Here is a 26508-nt window from a genome sequence, read left to right as displayed (position 1 = left end):
AAACTCAAGCATGTTGTTAAAAGGAAAATGCAAACTCCCTGTATCATGCCAGAATAAGAGCCATCTTCTGCTATGGTACAGGACAAAAGCAAAATTAATTAAGGGACTATTCTATTACTAATCTCAACTCTTTGATTCTATTCTGATTCTTTAAACTTTTCTCAAAGTATAAATTTTATATCAAAATTTACAAGATTCATATATATATACATTTTAAACTTTGTTAAGATATGAATGGTCACATAGAGTACTAACTAATTCTAGAAAAAAGGCTAGCTGCATATATATGTTTTTGTGTTCGAGTCTCTTATCCGTTTTCTGCAGGAAATCACGGCCAGGCCTAACATCAACTGAAGTCTCCAGACAGAAGATGGGACCCCACAACAACAACAATTCCACATGGACAATAATAATATCATTAAGCTGACAAACATCATCCATAGATCAGCTTTGAACTACAAGGTGCTCAGAGCAAATTTGAGATGACTAGCTGAGATGATCCAGTCTCAAAGACTACTCGAATAAGGACTTGAGATAAACCCTGAACTTTGGCATTATACACAGACTGGATAATGAAGGATATAGTTACCTCTCCTAGAATTTGACAATTAACCTAAAATTTTTCTTTCAGGATAAAGAAAACTTCGCCCATACCCAGCAGGAAGCAATTTTAAGAATACGACGCCCACATTCCCAAAGAGGTGGTGTGGGGCGGGTGGTTTTTTGGTCTTTTTAATGGGTTTTGGGTCTGGGATAATTTTCAGTATTTAGGGGGGTTGGTTACAAGTTATTGTCAAGGGTTAGGAAAAAGGCTAAGCAAAGGAGATTAGATTTAAGGTTCTTGTTTAAAAAAAAAGAGAGAAAGAAAGAAAAGAAAAAGACAATTACTAGTTTAAATACTTTACATTGGATTGAATTGTTTTATATTGTATACAAATTTGAAACTGATATTGTTATAAAATGCTATATGTATATTTCTAATTGTATTTATTCCATCCATTTAACAATGTAATGCAAATTTCTGATCCTTGAATGTTATTATTATCAGCTATTAGGATATAAAGAAATGAAAGCTAGTAGTTAGACATTATCATAGAACTTGTAGTCATATTAGATATGTTTTAAAATTGAGCAGAGATGTTTTAGACAGGTCATCTTCAAACCCTTCAGAGATCTACAGAATATGGCATTTAAAATGTTTTAATAACTTAGAAAATTTTTCTTTTTTGAGACATGTAGGCTCCTGGCAGTACCAATCTACTTTAGAGAAAATATGAGCATTGAAGAAACTGCATATGGAGTCAACTTTCATTCTGGCAAAAGTTAGCCAATGGACAACAAAATATCCTCGAATCAACAGGACAAAATGGACAGACAGATCATGAAACAAGGGACTACTGATTCTTGCCAAAACAAGTGTGGTTATGGCTTTATCAAAAGGCATCTTCTGAGGCCAGGACAATATGGCCCCATCCCTGAAGTGGCCTTCGCATCCAGAAAAGGTACAGTGCCCTTTTCTTCGAAGGCAGCTTAACAGGCAAAGGGCCGATGGATTCTGTTGTACAATGGAACAGCAGCTGAAAGCTCATGCCTCTCAAAAGTAGACTGGCATTTAATAGAGGGATGTGGAGAAGAAGGGGATGCTGAGATGAAGCCATATATACACAGCCAAGAAGAATGGACAGCTGAATTAAAAAACTGTCAACAATTTCCAGAATTTAAAATCCTGAATCATGACAGGACACTAGTGGAATTCAAGTGTTTCTGGTATGTGGACTGCTCTCACCCAATGTGAGGTTGAACTGTTGACCTTGTGTACATCCTACTTCACAAATGAGTCTGTCAGATACACTAAGCCTATAGGCTGAAGATGATGCCCTAACACTGCGGAGAAACCTCAGGTGACTGCCCAGGCAGCTGGCTGTTTCTGTCAACTCACAAAATTTTTTGGAAGTTGCTTGCATGCACTTCCTGTTTTTATTTTTGTTAGCTAATATTATTCCCTTCTTGGGTCTCTGAGGGAGTTGAAGACTAGTTAGTTATGGTTGAAGATTAGTTAGTTATAGTTGAAAATTAATTAGGATAGAAAGTGCATTAGATACATCTTGGATTTACCAAAATAGGATAGATAATGGAATTGTTTTCTCTGATTTGTCAAATACCTGTTTAGGTATTTGTTACTTGTATATATTGTATATAGTTATTGTACTTTTGTATATAGTTTTTCTTTTGTTAGTTATAACCTTTTGCTTTCTTTTTCTTTTTATTAAAATAGAAAAGGGGAAATGTGGTGGTAATCTAATTGTACTGAATTATTATTTTGATTGTATGTTAATAAATAAAGTTGTCCAGGGGTCAGAGCTATTAGAGCCATAGCAAGAGTGTGGCGGTGGCGGCACACGCCTTTAATCCCATAGATATCTGTGTGTTCAGGGTCAGAGCTATTAGAGCCATAGCAAGAGTGTGGCGGTGGTGGCACACGCCTTTAATCCCATAAGATCTCTGTGTGTTCAGGGATATAGCCAGCATTGGAGACATATGCCTTTAAGACCTAGGGGGCTGTACATTCAGACAGTGACGAGGCAGTCATGTGTTTGGGTTTACAACCAATGAGAAGGCAGAACAACATACTATAAAAAAACGAACCGACAGGAAGTAGGTCTCTTTTCGCGAAGCTGGGACAGCAGGAGGAAGGGTGAGATTTTAGCTCTGAGCTCTGACCTCTCGGCTTTCTCTTTTACATTGTTTCTGTGTTTCTTATTTAATAAGACGGTTGGATACATCAATACACCACCATATGGCGGATAGGGGCAGGGCCAGATCTTCCATACTCTGATGCTCTCAAGTCCATTTCACCTGTACCTATGTCAACAGAGTCAGCTCTGCTGGGCTGCTCAGGTGAGGTACAGGGCCCGCTTTCCTAAGTGCGCAGCTGATTGGGGGAGGGCCAGCTTCCTCACTAACCATACATGGTAGGGGAAAGGGGGCCTCCACATCCTTTTAAGACAGTGTACTGCACTGAACCTGGAGTTAAGCTGATGGCCAGCAAGCCCTAGTACCCCTGTTCCTCCATGTAGTACAGGGTAGGCATGGCCACAGCCAGCTTTCCAAGAATGCTGGGGATGCAAATCTCAGATCCTCATGCTTGTTCAGGAAGTGTTCTTACCCCTGAGCTATCTTCTCAGCACCTATGAACAATTGCATTTCTATCAAACCAAATAAAGTCTAACAAATTGGCCCTTTTAAAACTTCCACAAATACAGCTTTAAAAATTGTGAGACTAAAACAGCACTATTTGGGAAAATGTGAAACACTAACATAAACATTATTTTTCTGTGTACCCTTGTACTTTCCTTGAAGAATGATCACCTCAAACAAACAAACTACAACAAATACAACAGAGCCCTTAGTTTTATACAACAGATAAATTAGGGAGTGGGGAGATGCCTCAGTTGGGAAAGTGCATGTCACACAAGTGTGACAATGTGGGTTTGGATCATCAGTGCCCATGTAAAAAAAACTTCAGGGATGTGGCAGGTACCTGTAATCCCACTTTGAGGTGGAAAAGACAGGAGGATCTCTAGGGTTCACTGGCCAGTTAGTCTGACTGAACTACTGGGTTTCAGGTCCAAGAAGAGTCACAGCCTTAAAGACAAAAGAAACAAACAAGGTAGAAAATAATGTGCAGGGCACCGAGGTCAACCTCTGGCTTCCACACACTTGCACATACGTGCACTGCACTACACACACACACACACACACACACACACAAATGTGTACACACACAAACATCACATGCAGCCAAATACAAACTACTAAAAAAAGGTAAAGAGTTAAGGCTCAATTGATAAAACGTATGAACAACTTTATTTAACATCTTCTGTTATATTACAAATATGTACAACTGCAGTAATAAATTAAAAATAAGCGAGCAGAACAGGCCTGAGAAGAGCTCTCCCCCATCCCTTCATCTCCCAGAGTTCATCTGATCCAAGTGGCTCATTAGCTTCTGCCTAGGCAGCTTTGTTTTCCCAGCAGATCTCAGCTGCTTCCGCACAGCAGGCAGAGGTGTGGTAACAATGGAGACGCTGAAGAGGACCACCTGCCATCAAGAAGTGTTGATGAACATTTGTACAATATGGATAAAGCTCTGCACAAATTCCCTGATGTTTTTCTCCTCCAGTTCCTCACATTCTTTGCAGCCGGATTCTGTTATATTCTGCGATCAAGAAGGGAGAATTAGATCTGTAACAGAATGTACTTCTTTGTTGGGGTTATTTTACTGTTTGAAACACATGGTGGAGTCTTCAGACATAAAAAACATTGGCAAATTAATAACATGATAAAAAAAAAACTATGAGAAAGAATCAAGAGATCTGATAGGAGTTGGTTTTTCTCACGTTGGGTTAAGATCTCTGCAAACGCACAGGCTATGCATGTTAGACTGTTCTTCCCGCTGAAAGCCCATCAAGGGATTCTGTTTCTCTCTTGAAGACCATACTTCCCTGAATGTTCCACGGCCTCTGTGAGGTGTCCTTGCCTATTTCATCTTTCCATGGCCTTGAGTGACATGACCTTGAGACACCAAGAGAGCACGTGCCTTTCTGTTACACACACACAGACACACACACATATGTATGTATATATGTATGTATAAACACATACTTTTAACACTTTTACACTACTGTTGTCTACCCATTCCTAAGAAGCATAACCATATATTTTTGTTTCCCAGCATTAAGTACAAGGCCTGGCAAACAGTAGCTACTTGAAGGTTTTTGGTTGATTTCAACCTCTTAGGCAAATGCCATAAACATAACTTCGGGGATGACTAGACTATTGCAAGTGCAGCAATCATGGGTAAACATTTTAGAGATCTTCTAAACTATAAAGTCTGTGCCAGAAGAAATCAAAATTAGATTTCACATCCATTAGGCACTTGGAATTCAGATTCGCCAGTGTTCATCAGGCACACACTGTATGGCAGGCGTTCTCATAATGCTTCCACTGCTCTCCACTTGGTCCTGAAAACAATGGCAGAGAGGAAAGCAAAGCTCCTAAGCAGCTCATCCCCACTGATAGTCAACTGAACTCTACACAGATCCCCTACCCTGCAGTCCTGATCACTTTTCTAGTACTTACGCCAAACTGTCACCTTGGGGTGGCACCGATATGCAGCCTAAAGCTCAGCATTGATACTGTCATGAGTTATCTGTTGAATTTCTCACCATTAATAAATGGCGATAACGTAGCACAGAAGTAATTTAACCATGAATAGATTTACTTGGTAAGTATCCCGAGTGATGAATACCTTAAGAAGTGTATGTTCTGGGAATTGTAATAAAACATTCAAAAAAAAAAAAAAAAACTCTAGTGTCTACGCTCCGAAGCTGACTTTCTCTTGGTGACAAATAGGCAATTTCTGCTTCTAAATCAGAGTGTGGGACATGTGGAGACAGCGACCGGAGAGAGATGACATGGAGAAAGCATGGAGAACGTACATAGTTGACATCCGTGAGAAGGTGACATCTGAGCAGAACCCAAGGCAGCCTGCCATTTGAGAGGAGAAGCTAAGGCATCTCAAGGTCATTGCACTTCCAGTTGAGTCTGCCTAAAGACACCCCCGAGTGTCACGGACACTCATTCCCTGACCTCGTGTAACACACCAGCTTGTTGGCTAACCCTTCTCTACACCAGAACCTTAGACCCCCCCGTACCGCTTCCTCTCTTCCTACTGTGCTTAATGACTAACTGGCTGTTCACACATTCACTGACTGGCTAATTCACGTTTCTGCCTTCCTTTATAACAGGGACTATTAACTTCCTTTATAACAGGGGACTTTAACACAGCATGCTGAAGTACTTATTAAATGAAATAACTTTACTGTGCCTCCTCTGGTGACAAAGTTCCTTTGTTTCTACTTTGTTTCACCCTATGGTTGTGCCATTCAAGCCACAATTAACTCCATGCACTTCAGGACCCTTTGTGCAGCTCATTCCTCAGCTGACCACAGGAGTCACTACTCTCTGCTTTCTCCTAACCCTCCCCTGCTCATGCTTTCTAGGATGTTCCAAATAATACTTGACTCATTAATACTTCTGCTTATTATGGTTTTTCATGATTTAATATTTTAGAAGGTGGAAAGACAGAAGGTGGAGTAGATCTACTACGGCTCTTGTGCCGTTAACTACACAAATGGGACCATGTGATTAGCTCTGGGTTTTCTAAGTGCATCCACATTCAAACAAAAATAAAGACAACTAGATGTGAAGAAAGAAGAGATTAGTCTCAAAGACTGATTTTTAGGAGTTAGTGCCTTATCAATCTAAAGCATAAAGAGCAGTGTGTGACACTAAGGACTAACCCAAATGTGAGCTACCATTTCTGCTGTTAGACACTGGCCACATCAATGTCTATCCACAGCACCCTATGCACCTGCTTGTCTTTCCCATACAATTCTCCCACTAAAGCACACTGGCTGACACTATTCAGAAATGTCTGTTTGCCGAGGGAATCAATGAGCTTAGGAATCTGTGCATGCCAGCTCTGGTACACCTTTGAATGCCACTCTACTGGAACCAAATACTTTCCTGTGTGCCCCATAGGAGAATCTGCTTATGTATGAATGCCTTATCCCAAGTAAGCCAAAACATCCGATGCTTCTCACTACGGCTGTTGGGTCACTCACCTGGGTGGAAGCCAGATTGCTCTTTATTAGGAGCATCATGTTGTTTACTGTTGCATTGAGGCGTGTGTGGCTGTACTCATGTAAAATAACCTGTAATTCCAGCAGAAAGCACTTCATTGCAGTAAATTTGCAACCAGGCTAAAAATAAGAGTTTCAAAGAGCCAGTTTGAGACAAACAAACAAAATTTTTTCCCATTCTTCATTTTCACATTGATAAGTCTTTGATTTTTTTTTTTAAAAAGAAAATATCAACCAATCTCCTCTAGTTATCTTACAAAGAAACATAATACCCATACTGCTTAGTTTCAGCTGTCAACTTGACACAACCTAGAAGATCATCTTAATGAGGAATTATCTATCAGGTTAACCTGTAGGCATGTCCTTCGAGGCTTATCTTCATTCTTAATTAATGGAGGAAGATCCAAACTACTGTGGGTGGCACCACCATTCCCTAGGCAGGCGGTCCTGAGTGGTATAGGGAGACAGCTGACAGGAAGCAGGCAAGCAAGTTCTTGCAGTTCTCCATCTCTGATCTCGACTGTCAACTGGATGCTTTATGTTCCTGACCTGACTTTCCATTATGGACTGTGACTTGGAATTGTAAGCCAAATAAAGACTCACTTCCCCAAATTGTTTCCTGCCTGTGTACTCCTAAGTATTTTATCTATGTAGAAAGCCGCTTTTATTTCCCATTTGGCTTTGAAATCAAAACTAAAACCAACAACAGTGACGGAGGGTGGCACTAATGTACAGAAGAGAACGGGTGTCAAAGGCCGTCATTCCTCACTGAGCATGCCTCTTCCACTCTGGTGGTGATACCGCAGTCTCAGAGTGACTGGACATTATGGGCTGGCCAAGCCAGGAAGGGATTGTGAGTGACAGGAGAATAGATTGTAAATGGTTACTTTACAAAACCCTCAACGTTAAAAATAAATAAATAAAAAGAAGAAGACAAGAAAGGAAAACATTTAATGGGACTCAACCATAATTAAAATTAGGACATGCCTGAATCTAAAGTCTAGTCAAAATAGTTTGTTGAGTGCTTTCTGATTAGGAAAAAAAGAGCAGAGAAAAACAGAAAATACACTAAAATCACAGGAGAGCACACCCATGTGTTTAGTGAACATCTCATTGTCTGAGTTCCAGGCTCTGCCTTCTCCTCACCACATCAGTAGTAGAGTGCACAAATCTTCCACCTGGAGAAGTTGCACTTGGCAGTTTTGAACACACAATAGGCAGTTTGGTTTGGGTTCTACTTTTGCTTCTGTCTCTGTCACTATGGCAAAATACTCTGACTTCAGGGAAAGAGGATGTCTTTTTTGTTCACAATTCCAAGTTATGGCCCAGTATAGCCGGGAGGTAAGGCTTGGGGGACTTAAGACAGCTGCTCAGAACCTCAGTCCTGAACAGAGAGAGAAGTGTGCAGCTGTGCCCATCTAGTCCTCTCTATTCTCAGTCCTGGGTTCAGCCTGTGAAGTTGGGCTGCCCACATTTGGAATGGATCATCACCACAGTTAACCAGATTGAGAAAAATACCCTGCAGACATAGCCTCAGGCAAAACGCACTGCCGTTCTTAGGAGGCTATTTTAAATAGTGACATGTTAACAATTCAAATTAAATTAACCGTCACATTTTCCAAGCAGTGGCATTGGAGATTTGTCCTTTGGCTTTAGTGACAGTCTAGCGTCAAAGAAGGAACCACGTGACCAAATGCCTACAGCCATCATTATAATGAAGCTAGTTTGTCATTTAGAAATTCTAATACATTGTTTGGATTATGTTTTTGTCACAAAGAGATTAGTGAAAGTACTTCTTACAAGTGTAGTGATCCATGCAAAACACAAAACATGGATGCCCATAAGTCATTTGCAGTAAACATTATTGAAGATGGTAACACAGTATAGCACTAGGAATAATGGGTACGTTCGAGACATTTAGATTGAACCATTTAACGTAATTCTAGCATCTAATTCCATGATGATCAAGCTGCATCACAGAAACATGTACGAGATTTCACATGACATTGATGGAAAGGTAATTTTTTTCCATTTTGATTTGGCACCATTACAAAAGTAGCATTTATGTAGCTCTTTGTCCTAAGTCAAACAAATTCAATGATCCCTTAGAAATGTCATGAGCCAAACACTATGAGAACCCACCATAAGTTAGATTTTAAAACTGTAACTATTTCAGTGAAGTTATGGTAATATGGCTGAAAAATTGGAAAATAGCAATTCTGAAAAATGAACTATACTCACATGAAAGTCACTGTCAGTGTATAAAGTAACATCAATATGAATAGACTGAAAAGAGAAAACAAAGTAATATGAAAAATTTAGATATGATAACAACTTCCTGTAAACATATTTAGGCCCCTAAATTAACTTTGAATTTTGCAATGATTTTAAGTTCCAGCAGTTGTGAGAGAACATACAGCGAGCTGCTGTATTCCCATCTCTGTGTTAGCTTGCTGACACTTGCTTAGACACAACAGTTTTCTAACAGCAAAATTTATGTCAGTGTAATGTTTCTCACTTCTCCAGAATTTACCAGTTTCCCCCCCTTGTCCAGTCCTATACTTTTATCATTTCTAGAATATGAAAGAACTAGAACCATAGAGAATGCAACCTTTTATGTTTGGCTTTTTAAAAAATAACACTTTGAGCAGCTGTATTATAGAGCGGGGCGGGGAGGGAAGCAGCAAAATGTCTTGAGCTTTATCTGATTCCAGATCCCTCCATTGTTAATATCCTGCATATACTATGTACATTTGTTTACCTGATTAGTGGACATGCGCACAGAGCTACAGTTTGGGTGTTTAATGCCCCAAACTCTTGGTTCCAGGGTGGAAACGGTGACAGCTCTGGCAAAAGGATCTAGGAGAGGGCCACAGGTCACTGGGATGTGACCGGAAGGGCATTGTAGGACTTTCACCTCTTCATTTTTCCTTATTTTGCTTTCTAGACAAATTGTGAGCAACTTGCTTTGCCATTAGAAGCTGGCAGCCCCACCAGAGACCCCAAATCATTAGTTTAAAGCCATCAGTCAAAATACAGCCTTTACCTGTTAAAGTTAATTATCTCGGGTATTTTGCTATAGTTGTGGAGAGCTGGTGAATATCATTGCAACAGAAAAAAAAAGATAGAATATCAAGGTTCAGTTTTTATGATATTTATAATGGGCTTTGAAAGGTATGCAATGGCATGTATCCCCCATTGTCACAGCACACATTGTAGTTGCACTGTGTTACAGGCACCCATCCTTTCCTGCTCATCCTTTCCTGCTTTCTAAGCGCTGCCAACCATCCATCTTTGTATTTGTTCTCTGACGTTGTCTTCTGTACAAGAACAAATAGCTGGAATCCCACAGCACGAAGCCTTTGTAGACACAGTTCTTTCACTGTATGGCGTGCGTTCAAGGTGTTTGTTTCCTTGGCCTGCCCACCTATTTCTTCCTGTCCCTGGATAATGCTCTACTATGTGGATATACCAAAATGAAGGTCATGGTGCATAAAAGTGGTAAGAGATTTGTTTTCAGTCCCTGGGAGAAGCTGTCTTTCACTCACTAGCAAGAGTGGTAGTTTGAGGTATTCTAGTACATATTTTATATTAAGTTGAAGAAGTTGCTCTCTGTTTCTACTCTGCTGAGGTATTTTGTCTTAAACTAGATCTACAGCAGTTTGCTGAAGCTACTATAATTTTATATGAGCTGGATGGCTTAAACAAAGACATGTAATTTTCTCAAATTCTGAAGGCAATCAGTCTCAGAAAGGTGTGCCAGCAATGGTCTCCTAAGACTTCTTTCTTTGCTTTATCAATGCCCATCTTGTGTTTTCCTCGGGGGTTCTTCCTCCTGTGAATGAATACCTGTAGGATTGATTTCTGTCCTTCTAAGGATATTGGCTATATTGGATTCAAGTCATCCTAATGACCCTGTTATAATTTAAATTGCTCTTTAAATATCCTGTATCAAAACATAATCACACTATGGGGTATAGACAGTAATTAAGAAAGGAAAATCCCTCTTGTATAAGAGGTGCTGTATTTATCACATCTTTTCTAAATCAATTGATATGATTTTCTTTTTAAGCTTCTGATATGTCAGAATGGATTGATTGATTGATCTTAAAATAATAAAAATATTTGCATACTTAGAATAAATCACATATGTTAATGATATATAATTATTTTTATATATTACACTGATAGATCTGATTGGCAATAGCATAATTGGGGAATTTTATACTAAGTTCATGAGAATTGCTTGTCTTGGTTTCATATTTCACATCAAGCTACAATCAATCTCCTAAACTGGGGAGGAGGGACTTCCTTCCTCCCATTCCCTGGAAGAGGCTAGGAACATCAATCACAATGCTCCAATAGCTTCTAAGATGCTGGAGCTAAGCCAGCTGTTATGAAGGTTCTTCTAGGAGATTCTGTATGGTGAATTCAATGGTGTCATTGGTTAGAGTGGTACTTGAACCCTCAATTTCATAATTGTTATGTTTAGGGAGTTTGTGGTCTTTGAAGAATTTGCTGATTTCCTTAAGTCATTGGTGCAAAATGTGAAGTTACACTGGCAGAAACCACGATGAATTTTTTATCCCTACAGAATCTGTGCCAATAGCCACCAATCATCCATGGTACTAATGCTTATTAATTTCATTGATTTTTTTTCTCAAATTAGTACCTTTATGTTTCAGTGATTTACCTACCTCTCTCCTGATTTCAGCTTCACTAATTTCTGCTCTGAGATCTATTCTTTTCCTCCCTCTCTTTGTGTTGAACTTATTTTGTGACTGGTCTAATTTAGCGAGATGTAACTTAGGTTACTGGTTTGATCTTAGCAACTTTCCCTCTTTTCTAATACATTGATTTAATTTTTAAAGTTTACTCATCCTTAGCAGTTCACATCTTAACATACTGGGTTTCATTTTATTCAGTTCTATGTGGTTTTTTCCCATATATTAGAGAGTCAATCTTTAACCCATGAATTATTTAGAAATATATTATTTAACTTGTAAATTTGGGGGACTTTCCTGTTGTATTATTTTCATCTCCAATTTGGTTCTATTGTGTTCTAAACATACTTTCTGCACGATCAAAGTTTGGTAACTTTCATGAACCTTATTTTGTGGCTCAGGATATATTTAGTCTTGGTAACTGTTGTTCTGAGAGTCTTTAAAAGTTTGTTCTGATGGTATGGGGTAGAATGATTCATGCATAAAGTAAATTGCATTAGTTGGTTTTGTCATGGTTTCTCTCTTTCTGGAATTTTCACTTAATAGTTTAGTTAGTTATTGGGCCGGAGACAGTGAAATCTACAACTGGAATCTTAAATTTGTCTGTTTCTCCTTTGAACTTGACTTTTGTGTCATGAATTTTGAGACTTTGTTGCTCAGTGCATATATATTAAGAATCAATATTTCTTCCTCATGAATTTTCTTCTGTCATTAATATTGCTGTTGGCATTAGCCATCATATTGGCTTTATTTGATACTAATATATGACTAATCATTGCTGTGGGATAATGCCCTTGTACATTGGTTTAATAAAATGTCGATTTGCCAGTAGCCAGGCAGGAAGTGTAGGTGGAGAGAGCAGACAAGGAGAATTCTGGGAAGGAGAAGGGCTCAGTCAGGAGTCACCAGCCAGACACAGAGGAAGCAAGATGTGAAGGCAGAACTGAGAAAAGGTACCAAGCTACGTGGCTAAACATAGGTAAGAATTATGGGTTAATTTAAGTGTAAAAGCTAATCAGTAATAAGCCTGAGCTAATGGTCATACAGCTTATAAGTAATATAAGCCTCTGTGTGTTTACTTGGGTCTGAGTTGCTGTAGGACTGGGCAGGAAACTTCCAGCTACAAATTGTGCCCAATGAAGGGCAAAAATTTCCATCTAAAACATGAGAAAGCTTTTAAAAAAAAGGTTCTAAAATAGAGCCAAGAGTAGCTTCCTAGTTGTGTCTCTCAGGAAAGCTGTGATACAGAGATGCTGAGGCCTGCAGACATGAACTACAGTATGGCGGGTTCATGGCATATGGGCTTGAGTGCAGAATGGCAGATTCCTGCAACTGTACACAGTGGCATCTGTGGCCTGCGCAGCACACTGTGTGATGGATTTAACTTTTGCTTGTATGTATATGTATATGTATATACGTGTGTGTGTGTGTGTGTGTGTGTGTGTGTGTGTGTGTGTGTGTGCATGAGCTTTTTGGGTGACCCACTGTGAGATGGAGGCATAGACCCACTGCCTCCAGAGTCTGGTGGTGAGCATGGTTCCCCCAAAGCTGGCGGTAAATGTAGTTCTACCATGTTGGAAATCTGAGGTAGGTGGAGCCAGCAGCCAAAGCTGCTATTTCAGTCCTAGTAATGCTGTAGTTTAGAGACATAGATTCACAATAAAACAGATTCAAATGAAATAAACCTCTAAATGGTTTACAATGTGTATAAAAATATATGTAGGCTTGAAAGATAGAGAAAAATAAATATAGGCAGTTATATAAAGAAATAGAAAGTTTTAAAAAATAAAATCTTTAAAGAGAAAGTAAAAGTAATATAAAATAAGCCACATTAAGGTGGAAATCACACAGAGAGTCTGGGTTATATCGTCTTGGGGAATTTTAAGTGCAGAGACACATTTGATTGTAAAAGTTGCTGAGTTAAATCAATATGTATATTTTAAAGTTATCTCAATATCAATATTTATGTCTAAGGATACATTGCTTTGGAAAAGAGGTTCTGCTTTTGTTTCCACAGAAGATGAGAACCTATGGATTGCTTCTAGGCTAATATATTTGACCAGCCAAGAACCTCTGAAAGGTCTCCGATGACACCATGGCTCAGATGATCCTGATACACCCAAATACAGCTTCAAGATAACTGGTTCACAAATGCAGCCCCACAGACTACTCCAGTCAGGACTTAACCATAATTCTTAATTTTCTCAGGATCCCCGTAAGATTGCCAGTGCCCTCATCCAACGTGAAGTAGTATGAGAAGCACGCCCAAATTCCCAAAATATTGTTTATAAACATTTATTTTTATTTAAAGTGAGTTGATTATAAATGCAATATCTTTCTAAAGAATAAAAGGAGATATATATGATAGGTAAAGAGTAACAACTTGTTTAAAATATTTTACAATGCTATAGATTTTACTTTATTGATACAAATTTAAATTTAATTTTGTTATACTGTGTGTATATTTCTACTCTTGTTTAAAGTATTTTGTTTATGCAACTCATTTGAAATTGTAGTGTATACTTGAGAAATACAGATTAATAATTAGCCTTCTATGATAGTCAAACTTATAGTCATGTTAAGTTTTCTAGATATACATAGATATAATTCAGTTAGGTAGGCAATCTTCAAACACTTCAAAGACCTACAGAATATGGCATTTAAAATGTTTTTAAAACTTAGACTTTTCTGGCTAGTGAGACACGTCTACTCCTGGCAGGACCAATTTATTTCAGAGAGGAGGATGGGCATTGAAGGCACTCCATATGGAGTTTATCTTCTTCTTGGCAAAAATAGACATTTGGGCAAGAAACTGTTCTTGCCTGGACTACTTGACAGAACATTTTATCGACTGAACATGCAGGACCCATAGGAAGGTGACCACTGAACTTTGCAAGGCAAAATGGTCCTTCAGGTTCCTGTTTTGCAGAAGAAACTGCCAGACATTCTACAGGACACAGAGAAAAGTTACTGAGAGACTTTAGGTCTGTGGGCTGAAAATGGATGCCCCAACATTGCAGAAGAATTTTGGGTGACTGTCTAGGTAGCTAGCTGTCTCTGTCATTCTAGATTTTGGGAAGTTGCTTACAATGCACTTCCTGTTTACTTAGGTAATATTTTATCCTTCTGGGGTCTTTGATGTAGTTGAAGACTAGATAGTTATAGTTATAATTTTCTTTGGTTATGATAAAAGATAAATTAAATATAGGATAAATAGAATATTTTCTTTAATTTTGCCAAATAAAAATAGACTAGATATTGTAACTATAATTCTTACTTGATAACTGTTCTATTATATGTAATTTTATTATGTTAAAGTTAAAACCTTCCTTTTTGATTAGACAGAAAATGGGAAATGCTGTGGAATAATGCCCTTGTACACAGGTTTTAATACAACACTGATTGGTCAGTAGCCAGGCAGGAAGTGTAGGTGGAGTGAGCAGACAAGGAGAATTCTGGGAAGGAGAAGGGCTCAGTCAGAAGTCACCAGCCAGACACAGAGGAAGCAAGATGTGAAGGTAGAACTGAGAAAAGGTACCAAGCTACGTGGTTAAACATAGATAAGAACTATGGTTAATTTAAGTGTAAGAGCTAATCAGTATTAATCCTGAGCTAATGATCATACAGTTTATAAGTGATATAAGCCTCTGTGTATTTACTTGGGTCTGAGTGGCTGCAGGACTGGGCAGGACACAGGAAAACTTCCAGCTACAAATCATGGTCTTGATTGTGACTTCCCTCTTCTTGGTATAATTGATGATTTTCCCTTGTATCTGGGTATGATAGCTATTATGTTAGGACTCTGTTGTAATATGCAGTCAATCACCTGTTGAAGTGTTTTGCCTGAAGCCTGACTTGCTATTGTGTGCTGTGACCCTAATAGCAGCTTAGTTTTCAGGACCTCAATGGACCTTCCATTATAATCCTCACTGATTGGGTAAGAATCACTTCTTCAGACCAGGCTCCTTGGCTTCTTCAGTAGGTGACAGAAGACAATGGCCCGTGGGGACAAAACATGCCTTCCAGGACTGTCATTTAGAATGACAGCTTTCTTGACTAGAGTCAGCAGGACCTGCTCCTAGGACATCTGGTTCTTCTAGGCAGGATAAGATGATGATCTACAAGACTTGGAAAAGGTATCTCATTCTAGAGATAATGTCACAGTGGGTCTCCTTCATGGAGTCTGTTTTCCAGATAAGAAAATCAGTTTCTTATTTGTGAGGAGTGGGGCTCCTTGGTCTACATTTCTTAGAAATTGCATAGTTCCTTGAAAATTTTTGTTCACTTTTTTTTATATTACTCTTCTTATAACTCTTTCCATGTCCACACCCCTTCCCTACCCATCCAGCTTTGTGTCTTCCTCTTCTTTTCTTTTTTCTTAAGTCCATGAAGTGCAGCCCACATATCTTATTAGATGTGTAGCCCTCCACTGGATATAGATAACCTAACAGGGGTGACCCCCTTAAGGAAAATTTACTCTCCCTCTCCCAGCAACTATTAATTGCTAATATTGCCTCAACTGGGAGTGAACTTCATGTCAACCTCTGCACTTCATGCTGGGATTTTATTTGGCTTGAGACTGTGTGGATCTATCAGTTCATATGTACAGCTGCCATGTTGTGTCATCTACTGCCTCAGACTCAGGATTTTTCCAACATCTCTTCTACAAAGATCCATGAGTCTTGAGAAGAGGGAATGTGATATAGATGTCTCATTTAGGGCTGAGTATTCTGCAGTGTTTTATTCTCTGCAACTTGATACTTGTGAATCTCTGTGTAATCACCATCTACTGTAAAAAAAAGGTTCTCTGATGAGGATTGGGATATGAACTAATCTATGGGTATAGTGATAAGTCATTAGGAGTCACTTTTATGCTATACATTTAGTAGAATAATAGTAAATTCTCCACTAGTGCATAGGACCTGTCTAGCCACAAGTTCTTAGCTCTGATAAAGGTGTAAGTTTTAACAATAATTAGAATTTGAAAGCAATGTCTTATGAGGCTTTGCAAAGTTCATATATTTCTTCACAAATATAATAATAGTTTCAAAAAATAACAATAGTTTCAAATGGCATTTCATGAGAACTTACAGAAAAATATGAGATGCATACTTCATAGCTATCATATATTATTCTATTAAAAAATGACATCAATTATCTTACCAAGCACTGGCTCCTACATACTACAATACCAACATGTCATGCAAGATGTGGCTAGTGGCATGATTGTTTTGGATAACTAACTGATTTTAAGAAACTTCATGCCGAGAACGATAATCCTGATCAAAAGCCCATAGCCAGGAGGTTGTATACTCTAGGGTAGAATCTGCTATTGATATTTTCTTAATGGCCATGTTGTCAAATTACCTTCTATATATTTATGGTTGTGTCCACAGACCAGGTATCTTATCAGCCTTGGTCACAGAAACTTCTTTTTTTTTTTTTTTTTTTTTTTTCAGTGTGAAGCAATCAGTGCTAAGGCATAATTTGTCAAAGTGCTACCAAGAAGAGATTGACTTCTCTGCACTAAGTGAAATATCTTAATCAACCTACTCCCCGTCCTGCCAAGGCTCAGGGAATACTGAGGAAAAGGAAGCGGAGAAATGTAAAAGCCAGAGGGTGGGGAAGAGTGCAGTTAGATGCTGTCTTCTGGGTGTGAGGTGGCTCTCACGTGCATGAACTCACAGCTCTTTGTTACTTACACAGGAACTACCAGTCTGCCAAAACGTCAGTAGAGACTGAATGTGCTCTCTTGGCCCTGACCCCATAAGGAGCTATTGGCACTTGAGAGCTACTTGGAGAGGGAGAATTATTCTCTTTTGATGGTGTTCCCACTCTGATTTTCCCATGTTCCTGTGGATAGCCACATCGCCATGTACATACTGGTAACACTAATTGGATTTAGTGGGTTATCAAAATATCAAAGAAAAAAAAGATACGAAGTTGGGAGTGGACACAATGGGAAGACAGAAAAGGGACTTAAGAGGAGTGAAATGAGAAGCAGATATGATCATATTTTCCTATATTCATGTATGAAATTCTCAGAATAAAAATTACTATACAAATAAAATATATCAAATATGAACTTTAAACAAAAAGAAAAGAAAAACAAAAAATGAGTACTCACTTGAATATCAGATTTAATAATATTTAGATCAGCTAACACATCTTCCCAGTTGGCCTCTGTCTTGGGGAGACCTACCCCGACACAGCTGAAAGACAACCCAGAGACAAACACTTGAAGAGGGCTGCTGTCTAACTGCGTACATAAGCAGGGACAAGCAAGTTCGTTCTATTCTCACTATGGGACAAGTCTAGTCCCATTCTGTCTCTGTGATCCAACAGCCCAGTGGGTGAGTGGAAATGTCAAATATACAGTACAACTTGATACTCTGAGCTAATCTGTCCAACCTTGAGGATTGGAGAAAGGCTAATCAGATCGTTTGTTAAGTAACCACATGCAGTTTGTCACAGTGAAACCGGAATAGCGTCTGATGTGTGGCGCACTCAATAAACATTCTTGAATTACTAGTTTCCTTGAAGCACAGGTTCCACGAGACTTTCAGGGCTAGCAAGTGTAAAGATTAAGCCCAAATCTTGACAATTGTGAGAATAAGTGTCCCTTACAGTATGTTAAATATGCCCCTTTTGTGATGCTCCACTATTCTAATACTAAGGACTATTTCATGAACACTGAAGACTTAGCTCAATACAAGATGGATGATCACAAATTTATTCACTTTGGTTAAAACTGAAATTTAATATTTAGAATAAAAGACACATTGATCACGTGACTGTGGAGTGATTCTTATAGCCGCAAGGAAAACAATTATTCTCAGAAGGGTCATGAGCAGAGCATGTCAGCCAATGACAATCCGCCTAAGGAGAATAATTTACATGCAAGATACCAGTAAATGGGATACTTATAGCAAGAAGCTCAATTGCTTTGGGGATAGAATACGCATATGGAATACTACCAAGGTACAGAAACCCTCAGTTAGGTATTCACCAAGTCCCCTGAGCATCTCCACGGTCACCGGCACGTCCCACCCTGAAGACTGAAGACCTACACACAAGTAAACTAAACATAGTGCAGTTTCATCCAGAAGAAATTCAAGGACAAATGATCGTGACCATTAACATGATAATAGTTATAATTAAAGATTAAATTACCCCCAAATGAAGACATGAATGCCAACCTCAGTTAAAAAATGACTGCTTAGAAGGAAACACAAGTAGCAAGAGATGGATGTATTCCTCATATATGGTTTCTGGAAAACATAATCATAGACACGATGATAAAATATCTCTAGTTGAAAACATGTAAGGCTTCATTTCATTATATTTTAGGTCCAAAATTGTAAAGATGTTATTTCACAATCAATAGTCTTTATCAGAAACAGTAAAATTTCGGTGATTCTTCTGTTTTGTTTTACTCTAATCTCCAACTGTCTCATTGAACAAATTCTCCAGTAGACATTTCTCCAGGTCAAGGTCAATGATAAACTGACTTTCCTAGCAGTTGACATGCATGCCCTTAGGAGTAGTTAGCTCTTTCTGTTCTCACTGGCTTCCTCTCACCCCTCCCCCCATTCTTTTTAATAGACCACACATTATATACAGCACAGATTAGTAATGGGAAACAATAACAAGCAACTAATTGTACTTAATTTCATGTCAGTATATGGAAATTAAAACACATTATTATCACATGGAGAAAAAAATGGATAAAAATTAAACCGATAAAGGTATTTGGGCCAGATAGTGCATGCCATAACTCCTGGCACTAGAGAGGCAGAGACAAGTGAAATTCTGTGAGGTCAAGGCTGATCTATATGGTGAGTTCCAGGCTACCCAGGACTACATAGTGAAGAGACCCTGTCTCAAGAAGTGTATAGTCTCAAGAAGTATATACTTTCCCATTCAATCAGCCATGATGTGATAGCTTTTCCTGGTTATTTAGAACCTTATTTGTCTGAGACAAACCCAGACTTGATTCTTTGACCTGATGCTTTGGTGTTTTCAAAGTTTTTATAGTTACAGAGAGCAATGTCAGCCAATACCTCAACCACCAGAAGTGGGTGTTCTATTTAGTCTCCACAGAAAAGATGCATAACACCAGACCTTGCCCTCAGAGGCATACTTTATGTGGTAGATAGACATTTAGAGAACAAGGGAAACTGAGCTAAGTAAGATAATGCATTGCCGGGCGGTGGTGGCGCATGCCTTTAATTCCAGCACTCGGGAGGCAGAGCCAGGCGAATCTCTGTGAGTTCGAGGCCAGCCTGGACTACCAAGTGAGTCCCAGGAAAGGCGCAAAGCTACACAGAGAAACCCTGTCTTGAAAAACCAAAAAAAAAAAAAAAAAAAAAAAAAAAAAGATAATGCATTACCAATGGCATGGGGAGAGCGGGAGACTGTTAGTCTTGTTTTCAAAAACCCACATTACTTATCTTTAAAATAAAGACAAACCTTGGGAAAACAGATGTCTGTCACAGCCGGAAATGTTTAGAGAATTTTCGTGCCACTTACTATAAACTAGAGCTGAGATTAAGGTGACCTTATAAGAAAAGCAATATGCTATTTTTGTTTGTTTTTTCCTTACCAAAATTTTCATTACTTAACGCCCAGATAAATGCATAAGTGTTGAAGAGCTGGCTATGGTGACGGGCTTCCAGCAGCCATCCATCCAGAACACCTCCTGGAACACAACAAACAGTAGATGATGACAATCAGCATCACAAATGGGCAAGTGGGGGGCAGACAGGGAAGAAGCATCTGCTCCCCAAAGGGACCCTACATGCTCCTTGACACATGCATCACATCAAACACCCCTGAGAACATTTGGAAACCTGGTCTGGCCTTATGACTGACAAAACTAGAACCAGGTTTGCTGGGTACAAAGAACAAAGCCTTTCCTTCTCCCCACTGTGTCCCAGATCTAAGAGATTTCAGGCCCTATCAATCAGAGTTAGAGGTATTCAAATACATAGACTCAAATAACCACCAACTTATGGTCTAATTTATAGTAACAGCTATATCTACAGGCTTCAGAGAAACATTCTAGGGCTGCTCTTCAAAATAATAAATTAGAACGCCATTTAAGAATTTTCTCAATAACAAAATTATGTTTTTTTCTAACTCAAAGTAGAGGAACATGTAATGATTAAACACTCCCATTGAACTTCATTTCATTAAAATATGTAAACTCAAAATGTGTGAAATATGGACAGTTTTCCTAGACATAAAAATGATATGTATTAATTGAACTTACCAACAAAAATATTAATATCTTTTGCTTCACTCATATAATTTATCACAATAAATTATCTTAATTTTTTACACTTTTAAGATGCTTTCTAATTTATAAATATTTGCTGTAAATTATGTTACCTTAATTTTACATTGTGTGCATGTATATGGGACTATATATGTGTCTGTGTCTATGTGTGTCTGTGTGTGTCTGTATGTGTCCATGTGTCTGTGCATCCTTGTGTGTGTGTCTGTGTGTGTGTGACTATGTCTGTGTCTGTGTGTCTCTGTGTGTGTCTTGTGTGACTATATCTGTGTCTGTGTGTGTGACTATGTGTGTGTCTGTGCATCTGTGTGTGTGTGTGTGTGTCTGTATCTGCGTGTGTCTGATGCATATATCATAGTGCATGTGTAGAAGTTAGAGAACAAACTGGGGGGGGGGGGTTCCTCTCTCCATCTACCATGTGGGTTTCTGGGATCAAACTTAGGTCATCAGGTTTGTCAGCAAGTATCATTAACTACTGAGCCATCTTGTCATTCTGTATACATGTAATTCTTAAAAGGGGGAAAAGCTAACATTTATCGGGGTGTAAAACAAGGTACTAGAGGTGTGTGGGCAGTGCCGTGCTCCTGTGTGGCCTTCACCCTGTGTTCCCCCGCATGGCTCTGGCATTGGACTTGCCCTTCCAGCAGCAGTTCATATACTAACCTTGCAATTACAAGGACCAGAAAGGCTGAGCCTTGTTTACACCTATGGCTGATGTTTGCACCCAAAGCCTAAGTCACCTGACCCACAATGGAAAGCGCAAGCAGCAGGGAAGACTCAGAGGCAGCTCAGTCTTCCCAGTCAGCCTCAGCTGACCTTTGTATGGTTTCTCTTTACTTTCTGACCTACACCTCAGTAATGCTTGATTAACTTTTCCTCTGGTCTCCTGCTGCTCTTCGTCTGGGAAAGTGTTCTGACTGGAGCCTTTTTACTAAGGACAACGACTTTCCAGCTCACTAGGAACAGGAGCTTCTTACAGTGTGTCTGCGTGTGCTCCTGGCATGGTAAACTGCAAGGGACAGGTCACTTAGAGGAGGCAGAGAACTGGATTTAAAACTGAGCAGAGGGGAGTGGGGAATGTGAATGTGTTAAGGGCTGCAGAACAATCCGTGTGGGGTGTTTCCTTTCCATGTTGCAAGTCTTCAGAGCAAAGTGTTATTCTAATCCTAGCTTGACGAATGGCAGATGTTAGCTATGAGTGATGACTGAAATCGGGTGACACTGGGTTCAGCACCCGAGAAAGGACTTGTGTACCTGAGCAGTGTGTTTACAGAGTGGTGAGTCATTTTCTTAACAACATGAAAGAGGGCAATACAGTGGGTGTGTGTCACTACTGTCCAAAGCAGAATCATTTTCTACCTAGAGCCAGGCAATTAGTGGTTCAAACTTGAAAAGTTTTGTAGTTTTGCTCATAATTACATCAACATCCACTACAGTTTGAAAGTAGCTGCAGATAATGAATGGGGTTGGCTGCAACCCAATTCAGCTTCATTATCAAAATAGGTGGCTGGTGCTTGGGACTCACCAAACATCTCTTGATAAATAAATATTTGTTTTGCTAACAATGCCTCCCTCCTGGGGATCCCTTGCTCCAGCCTCATTTAAACACAGCTGAGAAAGTCGTATCGTTAATGTCTTGCACCTCATACTGGCAGTTTTTCAGTAATCATTGTCAGGCTGCCCCTGGATGGGGTGAGTGGAATTCTACAGGAATCCCACCTAGTTTCCATTAGAACAAGTTGTTAGGGAAAAGTCAGTCTGGCTCACAGTTTCTCCATGTGCACTTTCACCATGGTGAAGCCAAGCACAACCCCAAGTGACACTGTCACCAAGGACAAACTGATAAGGCTACTTGGTTTTGCCCTTTCTCTCCAGAGCAGTGAGTTCAACACACCTCTTTTCTTTAGAAGTGGCCTGCCTCAGGGAATTTGTAACAGCAACAGGCAATAGATTGGCACATGACTCTAAAGCTTACCGTCCACCATAAAACAACCAAAATAAGTGCCCAGTTAGAATGCTTCATGCTTTGAAAATATCACCTCACGCCAGGCGGTGGTGGCACATGCCTTTAATCCCAGCACTTGTGAGGCAGAGGCAGGCAGATCTTTGTGAGTTCAAGGCCAGCCTGGTCTACAGAGCAAGATTCAGGAAAGGTGCAAAACTAACCAGAGGAAACCTTATCTCGAAAAACCAAAAAAAAAAAAAAAAAAAAAATCACCTCACATAAAGATATTCAGGCATACATATGAAATAAGTTAATGTTCTTAGGAATGATGAAAATGAGATCAGTTGCTCAGTTAACAAAACTGTTCCCAGAATAGACATCACCCGTGGAATTATAACTGAACTGCCAGGTACTGAGCATAAGGTTTGGGCCAATATGCAAGCACTATCAAGAAACATTAACTAAACAAAAATTAACTTAAAATTGATATAAAATAAACAGAAAACACTTTAGATAGTTTGTCATTTACAATAGATGAAGAGCACACACAGGAGGCTATGCTAGGTGGGCTTTTCTAGGTTTATTTTATTTTATATTTGATACTTAGTAGAAATGTTTCTAAAGGCTATTTTCATAAGTGTTCTTGAAAAATTCTAGACTAACCAGCCCTGTGGGACAGACATCCTGGACAGCTTCTTTGAAAAACATAACACCAAAACTTAACCTACTGTCCAGAAGCAATCAGTCATTAGGCTATTTCAGTCCAGAGATACACTAAAAGCACATTACTCCAACACTCATGAAGGAAGAAGTTCTGCTCAGGCATTTTACATGGGAAGAAAGCTGGAAATTATGGCAGAGAGCTAAAAATGACAATATATCATCTAAAAGGAGTTCCAGAAGGAAACAGAAAAGAGAGTGGAAAAGATTAAGTAATCAAAAATCCCCAACAGGAAACTTCAAGGAAGTAAAGAAAAACACAAGCATTCACACTGAAGGAAGATAAAGAGGGTAAAAATAAAATAAGCAATGTAAAGGATAGACATGCTCACAGCAAGAGTCAGACAGATCTAATGATGCTGTACAAGGCCAGGAAACTCCGCTTCCGCGTCCTAACAGAAGACCACTTTAACCTGTCTGCACTGGACACAGCAAGCAAAGCTCTCTCCCACCAGATCTTAGAAAACGTAAGAACTGGGGCTGGGGAGATGGTGCAGAGGTGAGAGCACTTGAACCGTCAGCATGCTTATGCAGAATTCTGGTAATTATATACACTCATGAAATCATCACAGCCACCATGACATGCACCATATTTATGTCTCATGTGCTCCATCCTTAACTCTAATGTGAGGCAACTACTGACTTATTCATGAACATTTCCATACAGTAACAGGAAGCAAAGGGCATGGATGGTTGCCTTGGGAGACAAAGTATAGAGAAAAGAAGGTGTAAGTTCATTCTAAAATTACCATTTTTATTTGGGGTATTTTAAGCATACATTCATGTTGACCCACTGAAATACTCAAGAGAAAACTTAACTGTTGAGGGGAAAAGCAAGCCAGATAACATGTAATTTTCAAACTCATTAAAAGGCAAATGATGCAAAGACAATTGGAATACTCTTACAGAAAGTGATGGTCACAGTAGGCAGAAAAGAAACAGAGAGAGAGAGAGAGAGAGAGAGAGAGAGCAGTAAAACGTATTCATGGAAAGCGGCAATATTGAGACCATACAGACCAGTAACATTCAGTACACATGAAAATATAATAAACAGTAATTTGCTTAAAAAACAAATATTAAGATTAGTATGGGAAAGAGAGAGGGGGAGATAAATTGCAAAATATGTTTATAAGTAGTTGACTAGAACAGAAAGGAAGTATTCTAAACATGTGTACTGGGATAGTACTGGGAATTCAGGTGACAGAGAGTAGAAAATAAAACCCATGAGAAGACAGAGCGAGTTTGAATGTGTACCCAGGGAACAGAATAACCTCAATTATAGGCTGAAAAGTAACAGGAAGAAAGTATGTTAGGTTAGTGGTCATGTCCTCCAGAAATTTCAACATAAAGATCAGTAGGACAATTAGTGTCACGTCAGTAAAATTTTCCAATTTCTGTTCTACCAACACTGTGCCCAGCTGATTTCAAGTTCCTAATGGTTTATCAACCAGATCAGAACTGTCCTGATTGTTGACCATTGATCCCTTGTGGCACTGAGAGAGAGAGAGAGAGAGAGAGAGAGAGAGAGAGAGAGAGAGAGAGAGAGAGAGAGAGAGAGAGATCTATTTTTCAGAAATAACAAGTTTCAAAGCAAGGGAAACACAAACAACATTCATAAAGTTGGTGTGGGACTCAAAGTCTTTATTCTCAGTACAAACTACAGTCTCAACAACTAGAAAATCCTCAAATTACATCTGAGAAACTAGGATTGTGAGTCAATAAAATTGAGCTAGTGAATATTAATTACACTGTTTCCAGTAATATTTATTATAAATCAATAGCAAAAAAATGACTTAAATACTGTTATAACTACAAAGTGATCATTTAGTTATCTTGATGTGAAAAAAATATATTATGGACATTTTATTTAATTTAAATGCCTGTGAAAGCATAATAATGAAAATTATTACATGTTTTCATAGGACATACATTGAATAAAATATATTTATTTTATTATGCATTAATTACAAGGAGTTAAAAATGCAACGAACACATGAAAAAATAGAATAAAGTATTAATAAGATAAACCAACAAGTCAATGACATAGGAAAAAATGATTAATAAAACAGAAAGTTCCTTGAAAGAAAGTATGTTAAAAACTAAAATGAAGCCGGGCAGTGGTGGCACACGCCTTTAATCCCAGCACTTGGGAGGCAGAGGCAGGTGGATCTCTGTGAGTTCGAGGCCAGCCTGGACTACCAAGTGAGTCCCAGGAAAGGCACAAAGCTACACAGAGAAAACCTGTCTCGAAAAACCAAAAAAAAAAAAAAAAAAAAAAAAAAAAGGAAAAAAAAAACTAAAATGAAAATTCAAGTATACACATATTAAGAATAAAAATGGCCAGTATGAATATAATTTGAATAAATTATATATTTTTGAAAATTAATCTGAACACTGATTAAATTCTAAGTAAATACAAAGCAGCCTCCCAAGAAAGTGAAGTAAATCTGATTATATTTAACATCCTCAGAATACACTAAAATCTAGATAAAATTTATTAAAAGGAAGTTTCTAAGTTCTTAACACAAGTTTTTCCAAAAACTCAAGAAGTCTGTGTATTGGTGTAGTAATGTAAGATTACTCTAATTCTGGGGCATCAAAATCTGGTATCAAAATTATGATATAATATCTCCCCCAAAGCAATTACTACTTATTAGATGGAAATAGATGTGAATCCCCAAAATAAAATACAACAGGTTTCACCCAGGAGTATGTCAAGAGAATAATGTAAAAGGACGAAATAGATGTTTATCCTTGAAGTGAATATGATCAGGACCAGAGAAGCTCACATTCCATCAGCCATACTCATAGACAAAAGGAGAAAAGCCATTTATTTACCTTGCAGGTAAAGAAAATACTTCATAAGTTAGCATAAATCACTAAAAATAACAGTCAAAACATGTTCTGAAGAAGGCCACTAGGATACGAAAGAACAGGTTCTGGCAGACATAAATATGTATCAGAAGCTTAAGGGATGGAAAGATTGAAAACATAACACAATGGCCTAAAAACATGAGTTCAAAAAAGACTAAGCCAGGGAGACCCTGAAAGGGGAAATGGCAGGGAGCACAGGAGAGAACAACACCCTCCTGTCCTTACAGAAGGGCTTACTGA

At 38.7% G+C, this 26508-nt stretch overlaps 1 protein-coding gene across 7 annotated transcripts in view; it reads right to left on the bottom strand.

Annotated features, from left to right (window-relative positions):
* Window positions 1-3844: 3844 nt before the first annotated feature.
* Window positions 3845-26508, bottom strand: part of Il15 (interleukin 15) — a 69158-nt gene continuing 46494 nt past the window's right edge. For 6 of the 7 annotated variants that reach the window (XM_076571923.1, XM_076571924.1, XM_006971738.4 and 3 more), the window contains 6 exons: window positions 20037-20132; window positions 18605-18702; window positions 17559-17643; window positions 8949-8993; window positions 6690-6827; window positions 3845-4219 (listed from right to left, as the gene is read on the bottom strand). In XM_076571923.1, the coding sequence (XP_076428038.1) occupies window positions 4109-4219; window positions 6690-6827; window positions 8949-8993; window positions 17559-17643; window positions 18605-18702; window positions 20037-20048 (489 nt within the window). In that variant the 5' untranslated portion in view covers window positions 20049-20132 and the 3' untranslated portion in view covers window positions 3845-4108. The remainder of the gene's footprint in view (window positions 4220-6689; window positions 6828-8948; window positions 8994-17558; window positions 17644-18604; window positions 18703-20036; window positions 20133-26508) is intronic. The other variant, XM_042277478.2, reaches the window with a different exon arrangement.

Source organism: Peromyscus maniculatus, chromosome 5 (assembly GCF_049852395.1).
Source record: "Peromyscus maniculatus bairdii isolate BWxNUB_F1_BW_parent chromosome 5, HU_Pman_BW_mat_3.1, whole genome shotgun sequence".
In the NCBI taxonomy this organism is placed as follows: domain Eukaryota; kingdom Metazoa; phylum Chordata; class Mammalia; order Rodentia; family Cricetidae; genus Peromyscus; species Peromyscus maniculatus.
Note: the sequence above shows the minus strand (reverse complement) of the source record. Positions and strands in the feature narration are given on the sequence as shown.